This window comes from Siphateles boraxobius, unplaced genomic scaffold (genome assembly GCF_051911475.1).
Source record: "Siphateles boraxobius isolate OS27281-9 unplaced genomic scaffold, OSU_SipBor_1 135, whole genome shotgun sequence".
Lineage (NCBI taxonomy): Eukaryota > Metazoa > Chordata > Actinopteri > Cypriniformes > Leuciscidae > Siphateles > Siphateles boraxobius.
This window is the reverse complement of record NW_027508739.1, coordinates 89,944-108,844: the sequence shown is the minus strand read 5'-3', so window position 1 is coordinate 108,844 and position 18,901 is coordinate 89,944. Positions and strand designations below refer to the sequence as shown.

Below are 18,901 nucleotides of genomic sequence, written 5' to 3'. Positions count from 1 at the left end.
TTAGTTGCTGTACGGTTTCTTCCAAAATTTTGCCATCAATTTCTTCGAAATCAGACATAGTGGCTACTTTCTCGTGCTGTTGTTTGATCTGCCTGACCCCAGCGCAACTCAAGGATGAGCTGATCACCTTTCTGATATTATTGATTTTCTCAGAGAAGAAAGAAGCAAACTCACTGCACTTTCTCACTGAGAGCATTTCACTGGGAATCTGGCTTGGGGGGTTTGTCAGTCTCTCTACAGTTGCAAAAAGAGTGCGCGTGTTGTTTATATTGCTGTTTATAATATTCGAGAAAAAAGTCTGTCTAGCTTTGCTTAGTTCCTTATTGAAAGCATGGATGCTGTCTTTGTAGATGTTATAATGGACTACAAGTTTTGTCTTCCGCCACATGCGCTCTGCTTTTCTGCATTGTCTTTTCATATTTTGCACTGCTGTTGAGTTTCTCCAAGGTGCTTTTTGTCTGCCACTCTTCTTCCTGACTTTCACAGGAGCAATATCATCAATTACACTCTTAACTTTTGAGTTAAAAGAATCAAGGAGAAAATCAACAGAGTCAGCAGATATGCTTGGTGTTAAAGATATAGCCTTCATAAATAGTACACTAGTGTTCTCATTTAAGCATCTCTTCTTGACAGACACAGATCTAGCTTCAATGGCAGGAGAGATCAATATATCAAAGAAAATACAAAAATGATCAGACAGTGCTACATCCTTAATAACAATTGATGAAATGTTTAGACCCTTACTGATAAGTAAATCTAGAGTGTGTCCACGATTATGTGTGGCTCCATGTACATGCTGAGTCAGATCAAAAGTTTTTAAAACAGTTTTGATTTCTTTTGCCATATTGTTTTCTGCATTATCTATGTGAATGTTATCTATGTGAATGAATGTACTACAAGCATACTGCATACTGAAATAATAATGCATACTACATGCATACTGCTTACTACAAGCAGACTGCATACTACATGCATACTAAAATAATACTGCCTACTACAAGCATACTGCTTACTACAATAATACTGCATACTGCTTACTACATGTATACTGAATACTATTTTTTAAAACCGTATGCGAAACAAAACAGTATGCAGTATGTAATGATAAATGTTTTAGTATGTTGTCACATGGCCTCACTTCAGCGCATGATTAATTCAGTGAATGTCTAGTTGTCATCTCATAATAAAAATTTCAAAATTAAAATAAAATATCTGTTCCAATTTGAGTAAAATGTATTAAATGTATAAAAAAGTAAAAAAAAGATTAAATCAATTTATTTAAAAATAAAAATGTATTATGAATTACTAATTATAACATATTTCATAAAAATAAATACATTAAAAACATTATATGAATAATAAAAAAAATATTATTAATACTGATATGAATAATAATAATTATTATTATTAATTTCTAGAGAGCTGTGTTTTGCAGAGAAGATGAGTCAAATTGATGGAGGCTAATTTGAATAATAATGAATAAAAGTGTAATTTAAAAATATCACAAGTATAATTAAAAACATTATAATTATTAGTTTCTAGAGGGCAGCCATAACGATCACCAGTGAGAGTGCCCGGGATAACCATAAGAGGGCACTCCAACCCTGACAATCACCACACATCCACAAACTCCATTCCCCATAATCCTTTGCCCAGACCATCATCCTGTCACGTGTCTGTCCTGTCTTGTATTGCACTTGGGTGTCTTTGTTATGTTCGGCCATGTGCTCTCGTTATTGTTTGATCCCTCCCCCTTGTTACCTGATTAGTGTTTGAGTTCTTCCACCTGTTCCCTCTTGATTTGTTCCCTTTTTAAGTCCCCTCTTGTTTGCAGTCTTTGTCGGATCGTTGTCATATGTTTTCCCAGTTTCTGTGTGATGGTCTTCGTGTTCAGAGTCAGTGTTTGTTCTTCAGGTTCAGTTTTTGTTTAATGTCTCATTTATTGTGTTTTCCCCCTTGTGGGTTTTTGCTTTGTGTTTTGTTTTCTTTTGTTAATAAATCATCCGTTGCTGCACTTGAGTCCTCCTCTCCACTTTTTGTAACTGTAACGTGACACATCCATTATCACTTTCACCTGTGTCTCATTACCTCATTACGCTCGAGGACCACATATAGGACTTCCTAGGTATTACCGATTTCACTAACCTCCCAGACTATGCTCTCATTGACTTCTTTTGTTATGGACTCAACAACCCATTATAATCCAAAATCGTAGACGAAAACAGGCAAAGGTCATAAACGCTAGGTAATCAGTCTAAACAATAACAGGGTCAGAGGCAAAAACCAGACAGAAGATCGAAAACCAAGATAAAGAAAACCAGGAGAACGCTTGGAATTGCAGTGTAAAGCCCTATTCGCACTGAATTAGTATTATCTGGGGACCTCGTGTGATTTAGAAATTCTGTCCTGTCCTGGATTATTCATCACAAATCAATCTGAGAGCATTGCATTGTGGGATAAACGACATCACTGAACATGAACAGCACATTTTGCACAAGAGAAGTAGGTACTAGGTATTCCATGTGAACAGAAAATTCACATAATGTACATGTGTGTACTACATACTGCAGAAATATTAATAGTGCAGTATAGTAATATCACACCCTATACACACACACAAAAGTTTGTGTCTAATCTAAACAGCTGACTGAAGTATGACATCATCATGACTCCTGGTGAAGTCATCACCTCGCGCTGACAAACACACAGTCACTCACACACTGAAAACACTCAGCACTTTTAAGGAGTCACAACACATCTAAAACACACTGATGGACGCGGCGTTTCTGATAGAAAGACAATAAATATTCAGTAATATCAGATTTAATGCACTGAAGATATTCTATGAGAACAAAATTTGAACTGAATTGAGCTAAATAATGACACTAATGCTACATATAATAATGATTCATGGCTGAAATTAACAGTGTAACAAATAATCAGCGCTCTAGTTATAAGTTAAAATGCAAAAGGAATATTGAGGAATATTGTGGTCTAATAGCAATATAAACATTGACAGATGCTAATGCAGGCCAGCAGGGGGCAGAACACTGAAGATAATCAGCTGGTTTGTGTTACAAAGCAAGTTTGCATTTTAGATATATGTCACTTCCTGCTGAAATTGTAATTACAATTGCAAAATCAATTGTAAATGAGTACAATAATAAAATGCCACAATGGGCCTTAAAACAAGACTCAAACTTTTATAACAAACATTATATAACAGATACACAAATACGATCCGGTTGAAAAATCTAAATCACAAATGATCAACACGGTCATATGAGTAAATAATAATCTCTGCAAGTAGAACACGGGCTGATTAGACAGAATCTGTCCTGATCCTGTGATTTAAGGCCAGATTTCACAACAAACTGTGTTTGACGCCACACACTGATCATCCTGACTAATGATTCCTAGATCAAAAAAAGGAAAATTGGCGGAGAAAAGTGTAAAAACTTTGGGTTTTAAAACACATGGAAATATTCTGACCGCTGACATAAAAAGTGTCTGTGGCTTAAGAAACTGTTGCCGTATTAAAGTCAGTAAGTAGGGATGCACCGATACCGATACCAGTATCGGTATCGGGCCCGATACCAAGCTCATGTACTTGTACTCGTACTCGTAAAAATACCCCGATACCAAAGACCGATACCTCACGTATATCCTTAGCTTATATTTCTTAATTCTTATGAGCACTCTTCCTGCAGTTATAGTGTTGCTAGATTTAATAGTACACTCTAATATTTCACTTTACACTTTCGGCTGTGATTACATTGTTACTCAGTGTTATGTTAAACATTTGTTCTGTGATTTCTTTGGCACTTTATGACAAATTTGATTGTCTTGTTGTCTGTGATTTCTTTAGAACTTTGACAACTTTGTGACAGGCAGGTAAAAATTACATTCATTATGTCCTTGGTTTTGCCCTTTGGAGGTTATTGGACACTGTGAAATTTGGGCTTTGAAAATTTGTGATAAGCTCAATAAGAATGATTTATTTTTTTAAGTTTATTTAAGTTGTTGAAAATAAAGATGCTGATTTGTTCATTAGTCTCATTGTGTTGTTCTTAGAAAATTGCCACATAAAACGAGAAAACCCCCCAGTACAACAGGCATCGGTATCGGTATCGGCGAGTACCAGGAAAAAAATATCGGTACTCGTACTCGACCCTTAAAAAGTGGTATCGGTGCATCCCTATCAGTAAGGAAGTTCAACTACATACTCCTCATTAAGACTGAATGTGAGAAATATTCACTGACTGATGGGATGTTACATAACCAAAAATGTTTTAACATTATGGTGTAGTTAACAGAACACTGATGCAGACAAAATATGGTTTTAGTTTTAAATTTAGTTATCAGTAATAATCCTGATTTGAGTAAAGAAGCAAAAGGAATCACTACAACATTAATGCATGATCTATATAAAAAAAGAATACACCATTTTTTATTTATCATTACATTAATGAGAATTTGAAGAATTTAAATCTGCTTAATTGTCATGAAAACAGCCATAATGGAAAACATTTTTTTGAATGGTCCTAAATATAGTTTTCCTTTTGTTAATTCAAAATATAATTTCATCATTTGATTTTGGGGTGAATCACCCAAAAGTTTCCTTATCTGCATGTGTGCATGTTACAGTGCATTAACACATCAAACTAAACGATCTAACTCCCTCCTTAAGGCAAAAAAAAAACCACACAATATCTGATCAGCAATTCTCATTTTCCAGCCAAATGATTCTCTAACCTACTTTTAAAGTGTTTCATATGAAGTGACGAGTAGTTTGACCGACCAGAGGTAAAATAAAAAAAAAGTGTCCTATTTCAGCGGTGTGTCCAATCCAAAGCCGCTTATTTTTGCGCAGTAGTGTGTGTGTGTGGGCTGATCTCAAAATGCAAATCCCACACACACATTCACTCTTACGAAACACACACAAGATGCTGTAAACACACTGAAATCCCCCCGTTTCTCTTTCCTGAAACAGCGCAGAAAGACCATATTAAACTGCACAAACCTCCGTTAGATTTCATGTTGTCGGACATCTAATGCTGACGTTGATGCCCGTCTCTCTCTGATTCACAATCACAGGCCTCTATTCACCGCAGGCATGTTAATTGGCAGCTGAGAAATGCAGGACAAAAGCAACATTCAGCTGAAAACACAAACATCGGAGGAAACTGAGGCTCATTTTCTCTTCATTACAGTTGCTGTTTATGGAGCACACCAAGACAAACTAATTGATTTTAACTGACTATTGTTTTAAAACGGATTTTATTTGTGTGTTTGATTACTAGTGCTCATTTTATTGCTAGTAACTTCAGCGACTCGCATCTGGTATGAAGATTTGTCTCAGTTCATTTATTTGTTCATTAAATAGTGCCAGTTTCTTTGGCTATGTTCATGGTGAAAACTATATGTGAATTATTGAAGTTTGACAGAAGATGTTCATGACCCATTTTTCCAAAAACAATCTAAAACTACATTTGTATTAACTTTTCAAGAATATTAGTAATTTTCTCAGACGAGTAGAAATATTGCAATCCACTTGAGTTATTAAATTTGATAATATATACTTAAAATATATTTACAATTTTAAATTCTAAAACTAAATTTGGGTTAATTTGATTAAAAACAAAACATTTTTAAATTTTCTGAGAGAAGTACAAGTGTAAATGTGGTCTAAACTGTTTAATTTGCATAATGTTAAGAATGTGTCTAGTCATACATTAGTCTTCTTTTTTATCTAAAATTAGATCAATCTAATTTTTATGCAACTGACTTTAATAAAAGTTATGACCTTCAAGAAAAAAAAAGAGATGATTAACTTGTAATAGTGTAAGCGGGTTATGCAACAGGCGGTCAGAAATGCATGTGACCTGACAAGCAATCACAGTATATTAGGGAATTTCTGCAAACTGTGCATTTTTATTCTGCGCTTTATATAAGTCACTACATTGATGCATGTTATGTTCGTCACGAAATCAGAGACCTTCCCCTCAAAGATAGAAATCTGATCACAAGTGGTCACGTATGAGATGTAAATACCAGGTGTAAACGGGGCAAAGGTGGTAACGGGAACGAATGCTATCAGAAAATTTCCTAAACGTGAAAAAGACAAACATCCCAGGACCCTGAAGTTGTGTGAATGGAAGAGTATCAAATATTGAGTTCATGATCATGAATACTTCAGAGCACTTCAGATACCTGAGACGTGAAACTCACATGAACTGAACCAGCAAACGAGCCGTTAAACAGCATTAATATGCTAATGATGTTGATTCCAAGTTGCAGCTCGAAACATCCAGCTTCAGATATACAAGATGAGCTTGAGACATTCAGAAGATTATAAAACTCGCACCTGAATAGAAACGAGGACGACTATCAGACGAAACCCTGAAACACTGGATCCTTCCATGCATTAGATCACATCATTACACAGAAACACATCTTTAACGCACCTGCAACACACTGGTGAAACACAACCGGAGCTGCTGATCTAAACGCAGAAATGTTCATGAGATCTTACCGTCCCCTGCTGTCATGACGGAGGCTTGGTTTGGAGAAATGAAGCTCTGCTGTGTCTTGTGACTGAACACACACACACACACACATACTGCATCTGCAGCGACTCCCTCTCTACTGACCTCACTCACATTTAAAGGAATAGTTCACACAAAAATGAAAAGTCTGTCAAATCTGTTATCTGAGCATAAATCACAATGACATTTCAGAACTTTGATGGAGTGAAAGAGCATCAGTGACAAAAAAGCCTGTTTACAACAAGGACGATAACTATTATGATAAGATATAGTATTAAAATCATTCAAAATACAAAAGAATAGCAGAGTTCACACACCACAACTATAACGATAACGGCACAGAGAAACGATATAGTTGGAATCACTTTCAGTTTTATTTTTAGATTAAACATTGACAATCAGAATCCATCCTGCTTTAAAGAGCTGAAGCGTTTAAAGCGACAGACGACAAAACTTCAGCGCTTATAAACAGGAGGATATTGTGCGCAGGTGTGGACGCTAATATAGGTGTTGTTCTTGGTGTGAACGAGCCTTAAATCTCTTCCTCACAGAAAAGCATCATATTATTTCAGAACACTCAGAATATAGTGCTTGTGTCAAATGGAGTAACTTAATGATGCTTTTATGGTGTTTTTGTCCATTTTGGAGTCAGAATAAATCAACATCCATTTTTACTGTATGGAAAACAGCAGCTCAGACGTTCTGGTAAATAAAAATAAAAACACATATACTTCAGAAGCAAAATGACATTGAGTCTTGTTTTCTGAAAAATGCATCAAAATGAAGTGAGTTTATGCTTTATGCTGTAGAGTGACTGATGTTAATGTGAAGGACGCCTGAGAGCCTCTCTTCCGTTCAATAAAACGAACGAATGCTTATACAATGTTCAGGATGATAAGCTGAAAGAGCCGTTCTGTACTGTAATGTCAATGTGTGTCATGGATTCATTCAAGCTATAGTCTCACAGAGCCAGATCTATATAGTCAACAGTCTCAAATATACTTTATAAAATCAGAGACTGTTCCCTCAAAGACAGAAATCTGATCACATGTGGTCACATTTGAGTTGTATATACCAAGTGTAAACCGGACCAAAGCTAATAACGGGAACATTTTCCTCTTCAACAGCCTGATTGTGAGAGCAGCGAACGCTATCAGAAAATAAAAATATAATCAAACTATCATAACAGTGTAATTTTAATGAGCTCATCTGTCGACATGTTGCCGGTGAATCTCAGATCTGCTGCAAACACACACATCACTATGATCAGATGCTTTCTGAACAGCACATATTTACACATTCCTTTAAACATCACTCTCAGCTAGGGCTGTGCAATTAATTGAATTTCGGCTCCCAACGATCACCAAAATAGTACAATCGAATAAAAACGATTATTTTGCTATGTTCTGTTTTGCAAGAACACTCTTATTTTGTCTTGTGTTCTGAATGACACGCGCACATCCACCCCTCCCGAAGCCATAAACTTTCTCAGTTTGAATGTTTAAACTGATAAGACTTAAAAAGAAGTGAGAATTATCAACTTTATTTATGATGCAATGCTGGCCCGATTCTGCAAGTGACAATTCCGTCATGTCCCGACTCCCGACTCATGTTTCGACGCTTGCCTTGTCCAACCCGTTTTGAGCGACAGAGAGAGAGAAGACGCAGCACAGCTGAACAAACACACGGTTTGTGAAATTGCGTCTTGGAGAAAGTTTTAAAATGATTGATTTGATTTTATAATCTGTGTGGATTAATTTGGGCTACTTATACAATCTACATGCTAGAGTGAATCAATGTTTGCGGGGGAATTGCCCGCATTATAAGTGGTAAACCAGCGTGAATTATTAAATACTTATTGAAGTATTATCTGTTATATTATTTATTTTAATAGTTAAAGTACCATAAATGTTCAAATTTCTATTTTTTAAGAATTGTTGAAATAAATCTTTCTAATAAATGTAACACGTTCCCAAAGTCATGTGAAATAATCGTGTTACATAAATAATCGTGATTTCAGTACTGACCAAAATAATCGTGATTATGATTTTTCCCATAATCGAGCAGCCCTACCAGAAGTGGACGGCGTCGGGATGTTCGTTAACAGTATATCACTACAAAGCTATTTCCGAATTATATTTACCCCTAAGAGAAGAACGAAAAAGATCTTCACTGAGTGTAAATCGAGTCTTGAATCATGTTCAGTCTCTTGTACGTTACGAGCAGTAAGTGCTGCTGCAGTTCACTTAACGGCCACCGGTGTCACTAATAACACGGGTTTCTGAATTATACAAATAGCCCCTTTAAACCATAAACTCACTTCATTTTGATACATTTTTCAGAAAACAAGACTTAATGTCTCATGTCATTTTGCTTCAAGCAAATATATCTTGATTTAAGAATGTTTGCACTGGAAAACAAGACAAAAATACCGATGTGTATAAACGAAAGACTGTTCCAGACGTGTCTCGTGTCGTTCCTCGGCTGTGATGGTTTGTATTTGGCTGAAGTCTCTCTTCGAAGTGTTTTGTTTTAAGGGGCCGCCGTGTGTCTGTAATGCCGTTAACCTTTAAACAGGCCTGGAAACAAATGCTGCCTGCATGTTTGGCCTTTTATTGTAATTCAGGCCCCGTCCACACTACTGCGTTTTCGTTTAAAAACTGAGAATTAAAACGAAAACGATCTCCGTCCACACCAGCGTTTTAGCTGTGTATTAGAATTGATCTCCGTCCACATTAAAACGACTGAAAACTCGGATCACGTGACCATTCTCCAACACTGTGCATGCGCGTGCCGGTGTAAACAGGAAACGGATGGACTATTCCTCAGATTTGATGAGGAAGCAAGTAACGTTAGCTACCTCTGCAAAGATTAGAAAATGTCGAAGACCAGAGATTTCTTTTCATGGACCGCCGCTGCACACGGGAATTGTCATAGATCGCTCGAATAATAGTTTGCCTCCGGCGCATGTAGGCAGTTATAGCATTGTAAAATGCAGAATTTGCTTGCACAACAGCTGCTAACAAAGACATTAAAGTCAGTAACGCTTGTAATTCGTTATCCATGTTGCACTCACTAACATCAGCTACGTAGTCCAGGATGTTTTTGTTTGTTTTCTTCCGGTGACGGGACATGTGATGGGTGGCTGACGAATCAGGGAAGGATACGTCATGGGTGATGACACCCAATCATAGAGCCGAGCGTGACCTTCTACGTCATCGTTTCTAAACTCCTCCGTTTTGTCCCGTCTACACTAAAACGCCCTCCGAAGATTCAAAACGAAAAACGGAGCTGCAGCGTTTCTAAACTTCTCCGTTTTGGGTCTTCGTTTTTCCCGTTTTAGTGTGGACGGGAGGTGCAAACGTAGCAAAAGGTCTCCGTTTTTAAACGAAAACGCAGTAGTGTGGACGGGGCCTCAGAGAGCGCTGAATGTTCAAAACCATAACGAAAACATTTCTACAGCATTACAACATTATTATGAGCCGTACAGCTGCATAATATATCTACTCACTTACGCTCAGAAATCTTCCTGCTTAATAAAATCTACAATCCTGCGAAAACTCCTGCTATAATCCAAAACACTTTCTACACTGACTGCACAATGAATCTCTTATTGACATCATGTGTACACTTTGTTGGCAATAATGGAAGGATTTGCAAGCATGAAGAACATTAAAGCACACACCAACAAAAACTCAGTAACAAAAACTAACTTAATCACCTCTGATTGGCTATTGCGTTCATGCGCTCAACAGATACGTCTGTGATTGGCTACAATGATCACATCAAAAGCATGTTGTAAAAAGAAACCGTTGACGCTCTTCACAGAGCGCTTTCACACTTACACACTTGAGCGTTTGCCTATCAACAGATAACAAATATTTTAAATATATTTTTTAAAATTCAGTATCAATTTCAGTACCGGTAGTACTTATGACAACCCTATTCAGGACTATTCAGATGCTTGGTTTTCACCAACCAGGTAAAAAAAAACACAGACTTGTGGAAGTGATACAACAGACATCTGGTGTAAAATATTGCTGTCTCACGAGTCACGACACTCTCATGCACAAACACGAGCAGTTTCTTCAATGTTAATCTATCTTAGCCTAATGCACTACTAAACCATGGTGCAATTATAAGATGATTGACAGGAAACATTGTGGGTGCTTGACACTTTTGAAACAGTCATCACTTCTGCCATTTATATGCTTTAGATTGAATGTCTTTAAATGCATATGGATGTATTTTCTTCATTTGCATAATGTACTGTAGAAAGGGAAAACGTATTACTGTTTGTAAACTGTGAAATGCTGATGGATGAAGTCTGTACATATTCCACCATCTCAAACGAAACCAAAACTACAGTCAAAACACACACACAAAATCACACGCACAATGAAACTGGGGCAGCGAGGAAACAATAGCTGAACAACAGGAACAATCTCACCAGCGAGCAATTCACACACACATAGAAGAAACCTCAGTTAATGTCCCAGTAACGTCATACAGCACCTGAACACGCTTTCATCGCTTTCATCCCTGTTCCTGCTCACACACACATCACTTCCAGCACGTCAAACAAAACCAGATTCACTCACCTGAGGACAGGATCATGTTCCCAGACCTCTGGACTTCATCAAACCTGCTGAAAATCACATTCAACCTGAACAAAACAAACAGAAAACGCTTAATACAAGCAATACAATATTGAACACACTATAAAAAAGAATAATTCAAACACACATATACACTAACACTGTCACTATTTTATTTGTAACACAGAAAACAGCGGAGAAAAATGAAAAGTGTTAAGCTTTTACAAAATAAATCCTAAAGGGATAAATAATTATACATTTTTAATATGTTTTAAAAAGAAAATATGTTTTGTAAAATGTTGATGGGAGTGTTGTCATGATGCAGTGATTTTAATAATAATGATATCTATATATTTAATAATAATCAAGTTTTTTATGTTGTTTGTATGTCTATGTGGTGTTTTTAATGTGCTTTAAGACAAACCATGTGCAAATTCATCATTCAACACCATTGCTGAGTATTTTATCCTTAAAACTGCAGTGAACCAAAGACTCAAAGTCTCAAAAACGCCCGTTTCCTACTGTCACAAACATGTGACCAATCCCGTCACGAGGGGGCGGGGCTTTTCTCCACTGACTTACTATGGATGTCGATGCTGATTTTTAGAAGCCAGCTGTGTTCAAACATATACGGCTGAATTTACATTAACACTAACATTTACACTTGTGTTTACTACAGTTGATCAGGTAATATGAACTGCTGTGAGTGAATGGAGGCGGGGACTCATTTGCATATTCATGAGTCCGTGTATACTAAATGAAGTAAGGGTGTCGAGTTACATTCAAGCTATTTTAAAGCATGAAGAAATTTTTTTCACAGGAAAAAAATCTTAAATATGTAATTTTGATTATCAAAGATTAGTTTAAGGGATAAAGTTAACTTTATTTTGTTTTTTTTTATTGTTTTTTGCTTTTAAACTATACACGTAAACATATACATTTCCATGTAACAGAAAGAAGAAGAAAAAACACAAAAAAACGAACAAAAACAACAGCCTCTCCATATTTTACATTAATATTCGATGCATCCTCTTTTCTTCGTCTTTTAGTAACACCTTTCCAAGTCTAACACATTTTAAGAACGATCTGAAAGGTCCCCAAACTCCATCAAAAATTTTACATTTGTCCCTTAAAATATAAGTCATCTTTTCCATTGACATATTTGTTACCATTTCTTTTAGCCAACGTCCTAAACTTGGTGCACAAATACTCTTCCAATTTAAAGAAATAAGCCGTTTTGCTTGAAGAATGACTATATATATAAATATATACTCATTCTGGGATAGTTATTGACTACAGGAGGACAGCAATGTGGTTTTATTACCGTGACTGAGGCAGTCCCTTTTTCCCCAGATCCATCCTCACTCTCTCTCCCACATGTCTGTAAATCTCCACCAGGCAGTTCATCGCACCGTCTCGAACCTGCAAAACACATAGAGACACTGATTTACCTATAACTATGTTTAAAAGTACTGCTTAATGCACAGTATACAGCCCACGATTTTTAAAAATATTAATTATGTGAGATAAGAGCCCTCTGTGGTAAATAATCACTGAATCCTCTCAACTAACGCCTCGTTTACACGAAGGGAAGACGCAGATATTTCCATGCGGTTTGGCCTCTCATTTACACGAAAACCCTGTTTTTATCACAGAAAACGATTATTTCTGAAATTTCTGATATGTGTTCGGTTACGTGTTGCCGTGTCAACTGTGAGACGTCACATTATGCGCCAGAAAATGTTTCACGTCATGTGAGCGCCCAGTTTGGCATAGTTATGATGGCGCTCGGCGGCGTATCTATGCGTGTTGATGTAAATGACAACTTTTTTGAAAACGATGTTGTGTGCACGATGTTATTATTGAAAACGGAGGGGGGGAAATATTTGTTTCTATAAAAAAAAGGATATGTGTAAATGTGGCCTAAACCATACTGAATCAAACAAACACAATATATCACATAAACAGCAGTTTTTTTCGTTCATCACTGTCACCATCACTGTGAACGGCAGCAGGACTGAAGGAACCCATTGGCTGCAGTGATGACATCTTTAACCTTCCTTGTCTGGGGGTGGATTGGGATGTTCAATGAACGTGTAGTGAGAACAGCCCTGCTAACACCTAACCAACACAACTCGCATCACCTAAACTACCCAGTTCAGGCTATGGTGCAATTTTTAGAGCTCCTCATATATTGTAATAACAAAGAAAGAACATGTTCAAATCAAAAGAACAGTGTCCTCCTCTCAATGTCTGAGTTTGTACACTGACGACACTTGATTCTATACTGAACACACACATGCCATAACATGATCCGCAAATGTATAAAAGTGTAAAAAAATAAAGAAAGCATAAAAAAACAATATAATAAATATAGTTATTTAGTAACACCCCACTAGTGGTGGGCGATACTGCAAAATTTGGTATCGATCCGATACCAAATACATATAGGGTCAGTATTACCGATACCAATACGATACTTTTTACTTAAAAAAATAATTTTGTGTAGGTGAATGAATGATCAATTCTTTAGGCAATGTTTTTTTATTAATGTATTGAAGTGCACACAATTATTAGTTGTTAGGCACTGTAGAATGAATGTTTTACAGCCTTTAAAAAATAAAAAAAATAATAAAAAATAAAAAACTGTCCCTTTTTTCTGGTTTTAAAAGCAAATTAAATAAAGAGAAATAAAGTGCACACAATTATTACTGAAGAACAAACAAAGAACAAATATACCTGTGCAATTACATTCCCTGAGCCCCCCGTCTGTTCCTCTCGGCCGTCCTGGGGTGCGTTTCCCAAGGCCAACTATGGTCGCAACTTCCGTCGTTACCAGTAGAGTTCGATGGAAATTGCGATCATAGTTGGCCAACGATGCTTTTGGGAAACGCACCCCTGATCTCTCATTCAATGTGCTATTATCAGCCTTCGCTGCTCCTCGGTGCGTCGTGTCAGTGAGTCTTATGACGACACAACAACGAATCACAGAAGAGCAGCAGGAGGGGGAGGAGGAGCAAATGGATGTGAAAGCAGCGTTTGCTCAGGATTGTAGAGGTAGAAGACACGAGCAAAGTATAGTGAACGTAGAGGAGAGATATTTAAATTAAAATATCGATTCAATTACAATTGTATCGATCTGATACCAATATCAGTGTTGGCATCGAAACTATCGATATTTTGATCGATCCGCCCACCCCTACACCCCACAACACATGAAAATCCCATACATGGGATTTTTAAGTAGGCTTGATCATTTCTGATGGACCTATAACTATGTTCAAAAGTACTGTTTATTGCACAGTATACAGCCCACGATTCTTTGTAAAATATTATGTGAAACTACACAATATGCAATACTAAACAATTGTACAGGACTTCACTATGCTGCATCAAATAATTAAAAAAATAGATGTTTAAATTAGGCCTGTCACAATCATACATTTTATGCATACAATTAATTGTCATACAAATAATTGCGATAACACATTAATTCTGTGTTCATGTCACTTGCAGTGCAAGCCTAACACATTATTATTTTACATAGAATCTTATATAATATAGTAATAAAAATAATAAAATAGACCCATATGATTTAATTTAATGCTGTGAAAATGAATATTAATATAATATAATATAATATAATATAATTCAACCCACAAACCGCACATATCTTTGTGCACAGTGTTTTTTATAATCTTTGGTAAAAATGTGTTTGAAATTAAAACTGAACCGTTAATACGGTTATCTCAAATAATTGCAATTAGATTGAATATCACAATCAGATGAATAATCAGTAATCCAGACAGTCCTAGTTTAAATAGTTAAAGAGTAGTTTGTTTAAAATAATTGCTGCTGCATTCGCCACATTGGAAACATACATGAAATATACTATATAAAGCTCAAATAAAACAACTAAAGTTGAGTGTGGTTTTATATATATCCTTTTTATGTAGCATGTAAATATGGTAACCATTCACTCAGTAACATGTTATATAATTAAATAAGCATGGTTTTACCATCTCATAGTCGTCTCAATGTCAGTCGCAGTCCCTGTGATCACCAGCAGGAGGAGACATAGACCACGATACTACAATCCCAGCCATCTCACGAAACACAAAACAGAATAAAAGTCTGTAGATGTGAAGATAAACACTCTCACCTGACTAGTGGGGTCTCCCAACAAATGACAAATGTGAGGAACAATCTTGCTAAGGGTTAAGCCGTGGGCTCCATATCTGCAGCACAAAGGAAAAAGACATTTAAAATAAAATTGAATTTTAAATTAAACTAAACTGTAAATCTGATGGATACATACACATTAAGAGTGGAAATAAGGCAAAAGCAAACAGCTTCTCTGGTCCTGTTGTTTTTATGTCTGAAGCCGCCCAGCATTCGGTCCCAAACATACTGCGAAAATATAAATATTTATATGCTTTTATCAGTTTTAACCACAGTTAAATGAGTTTTACTCTAAAGCAGGACGCAAAAGTGTTTCACCTGCGGATTGGCCGCTTGGTCCATGATTTTCAACAGAAGTGACTGTGCTTGATCTCGAACCTGGTCCTTAGAATCACCTAAACGATCGATTAAACTGGGCAGAACTGAGAGAAGAAGAAACAACACTTTAGATTATTAGCATCTGCATTGTTCTGAGAATCAACAAACGTATGAAAATCAGTGATCAAATGCATATTTTTATTTATAATACATATTACTAAATTATTCACCTGTTCCTATGTGTGTTTTGAAGCGTTCCTGTAGTCTGGTCACTAGAGCGGACACTATGTCCATTCCCAGCAGAGCCACCTTAAAAAGACAAAACAATATGAATCTAAAAATAAGATAAGATAAAAGAAGGATATTTTAATAAAAATATCAATAACTTGCATTACAAATATCATTCAGTAACATTTTAAAGTCAAAACCACACTGAAAACTCTTGTTTTGTAAATCAGAGAGTGTATGCAAATTCAAACAGCAAAGGATTATGGGTAATGCCAACTGTACTGCATTTTAATGTCAGGTAATCACAAAAATAAGAGTCTTTTATGGTGAATAATCACTAAATCCTTTCAATTAAACCATCCTGAATCAAACAAGCACAATATATCACATAAACAGCAGTTTTTGTCGTTCATCACTGTCACCATCACTGTGAACAGCAGCAGGACTGAAGGAACACATTGGCTGCAGTGCTGACATCTTTAACCTTCCTTGTCTGGGGGTGGATTGGGATGTTCAATGAACGTGTAGTGAGAACAGCCCTGCTAACACCTAACCAACACAACTCGCATCACCTGAACTACCCAGTTTGGGCTATGGTGCAATTTTTGGAACCCATTATATGTACACACTGTAAAGTCAGAAACATTTAAATTTTTATACAATTACATTCACTAGTGAATTTTATTTGCGAGTAACTATATTTTTACTAGTTGAAAACAATTACTTGATCAGCTAATGAGTAAAATTTATTAAAAAATCCTAAATGTCATAAGTTAATCATACCCCACAACAACGGAAAAACTCTCTACTTTATGATTATTAAACAGTCTTGATCATTTCTGATTTCAATGAAAAACATACATTAATTAATCATAAGAATATGTTGTGATTATGGCACTGAATTGCATTGCATTGTTCACCAGTAATGTTTGCATGTTTTATTAAACTGTTTTGAGATATATACAAAAAATTTGAATGAATTTGTTTCTTCTTAAAAATCTTTGAATCTATGTGTTTTTACACAGAGATTATTATATGCGACTATTATCTTCTAGGCTCTGGCGGCCTGCTATAGTCTAATCTGTGCCGCCCCAGTTTCATAATGAACTGAAAATATTAAAAAACTTCTCATAATAACATTAAATGTCTCTAATGTTGTTGTGCGCCATTGCTTTGTTAAAGTATGTGTCAAACAAACTAAAAATCGAAAGCACATTATGGCTTTGTGCCCTATCGAATCGCAACAGACTGTGAATTAAATAAAGTAACTTAAGTTTACAGTATGTTTGCGCTGCGTGTTTCAAAGCGTAGTGAACACTTGTGATCCGGTGTTTCCGCGTCTCAGAACGGCTCAATCGGCATGTGTTCAATTTAGCGTGTATTCGGTAATGTAGCTGGCACCAGTTATGCATTATTTACACATTTGCATAATTTTGCATAAATAAATTAAAAGCTCCACTGCTGTTTGCATCAAAATAAAAGCTCAACTGCAGTTTGTGTCAAAATAAAAGCTCAACTGCAGATTGTGTCAAAATAAAAGCTCAACTGCAGTTTGCATCAAAATAAAAGCTCAACTACAGTTTGCATCAAAATAAAAGCTCAACTACAGTTTGCGTCAACATAAAAGTTCAACTAAAGTTTCCACCAAAATTCCATCAAAATAATAGCACAACTGCAGTTTGCGTCAAAATAAAAGCTCAACTAAAGTTTCCATCAAAATTCCGTCAAAATAAAAGCTCAACTGCAGTTTTCATCAAAATAAAAGCTCAACTACAGTTTGCGTCAAAATAAAAGTTCAACTAAAGTTTGCATCAAAATTCCATCAAAATAAAAGCACAACTGCAGTTTGCATCAAAATAAAAGCTCAACTAAAGTTTCCATCAAAATTCCGTCAAAATAAAAGCTCAACAGCAGTTTGCATCAAAATAAAAGCTCAACTACAGTTTGCGTCAAAATAAAAGTTCAACTAAAGTTTGCAACAAAATTCCATCAAAATAAAAGAACTGCAGTTTGCGTCAAAATAAAAGCACAACTGCAGTTTGCATCAAAATAAAAGCACAACTGCAGTTTGCGTCAAAATAAAAGCTCAACTGCAGTTTGCGTCAAAATAAAAGCTCAACTGCAGTTTGCGTCAAAATAAAAGCTCAACTGCAGTTTGCGTCAAAATAAAAGCTCAACTGCAGTTTGCGTCAAAATAAAAGCTCAACTGCAGTTTGCGTCAAAATAAAAGCTCAACTGCAGTTTGCGTCAAAATAAAAGCTCAACTACAGTTTGCGTCAAAATAAAAGCTCAACTGCAGTTTGAGTCAAAATAAAAGCTCAAGGCTTTATCTCTTGCATTTGGAAGCTTGTTTCCGCCACTGAATTAAAAATAAAAAAGGTAATTGCGAATTTTTATCTTTTTATCTGGGATTCATGTCCCCAGACCCCCCCAAGAGGAACATAAGTCCATCCCCATAATCTCACAAAATCCTGTAGGAAACACTGCTATATTGCATGAACCAGATGCATGCTTTTTCTACACAACATTCAGCAGATTACATGCCACATTTAAGAACCACATGGGTTTATTACAACATTAGAATGTTTATTCCATCACATTCATCCTAACTGTGACTTTGAGCATGTGTGAGGTAAAATAAGATGGCCCGTGTTGCAGTGGGACCCCTCGCTGTCCTCATTACGGAGAGCGGGGTGATTACTCTCGGCTGGGTTTCCAGGCCAGCTGTGGGACGAGCGCTCTGATTGGCCGCGGAGACTCAGGCGTTTGTGAGCAGTTAAACGCTTGTTAAAGGAGTCCAGAGGTGCGAAGAACACATGCGCATTAACTCTTGCACAATCCACATCACTTCATGTTTATTAAGAGCTTATACTGCATCACAGATCTATCAAACTAAAGACAGATTATCGATTCCATTTATCTAATTAAAATGTATTTTATTCCCCATGTCTCTGAGAGTGTCATTACAGTAACATTAGTACAGCAGGGCTGCTATTACAAATTCATCACTCATGCTGAACTACATTC

General features: G+C 36.3%; 1 protein-coding gene and 2 non-coding genes across 4 annotated transcripts in view; 2 read left to right on the top strand and 1 right to left on the bottom strand.

Annotated features, from left to right (window-relative positions):
• Window positions 1-18,901, bottom strand: part of clasp1b (cytoplasmic linker associated protein 1b) — a 79,390-nt gene that overhangs the window by 52,893 nt on the left and 7,596 nt on the right. The window contains exons 3-8 of one of the 2 annotated variants that reach the window (XM_077229773.1): window positions 15,877-15,955; window positions 15,647-15,750; window positions 15,465-15,556; window positions 15,309-15,384; window positions 12,471-12,568; window positions 11,150-11,214 (exon numbers count right to left, since the gene is read on the bottom strand). In XM_077229773.1, coding sequence (XP_077085888.1) covers window positions 11,150-11,214; window positions 12,471-12,568; window positions 15,309-15,384; window positions 15,465-15,556; window positions 15,647-15,750; window positions 15,877-15,955 — 514 coding nt within the window. Of the gene's footprint in view, window positions 1-6,535; window positions 6,610-11,149; window positions 11,215-12,470; window positions 12,569-15,308; window positions 15,385-15,464; window positions 15,557-15,646; window positions 15,751-15,876; window positions 15,956-18,901 lie in introns of those variants that run through there. The other variant, XM_077229775.1, reaches the window with a different exon arrangement.
• LOC143738003 (U4atac minor spliceosomal RNA) lies at window positions 13,201-13,331 on the top strand. Its single transcript, XR_013203804.1, has one exon. It is a non-coding gene; the product is annotated as a U4atac minor spliceosomal RNA (small nuclear RNA).
• On the top strand, window positions 16,357-16,487 carry LOC143738002 (U4atac minor spliceosomal RNA). The gene has a single exon (XR_013203803.1). It is a non-coding gene; the product is annotated as a U4atac minor spliceosomal RNA (small nuclear RNA).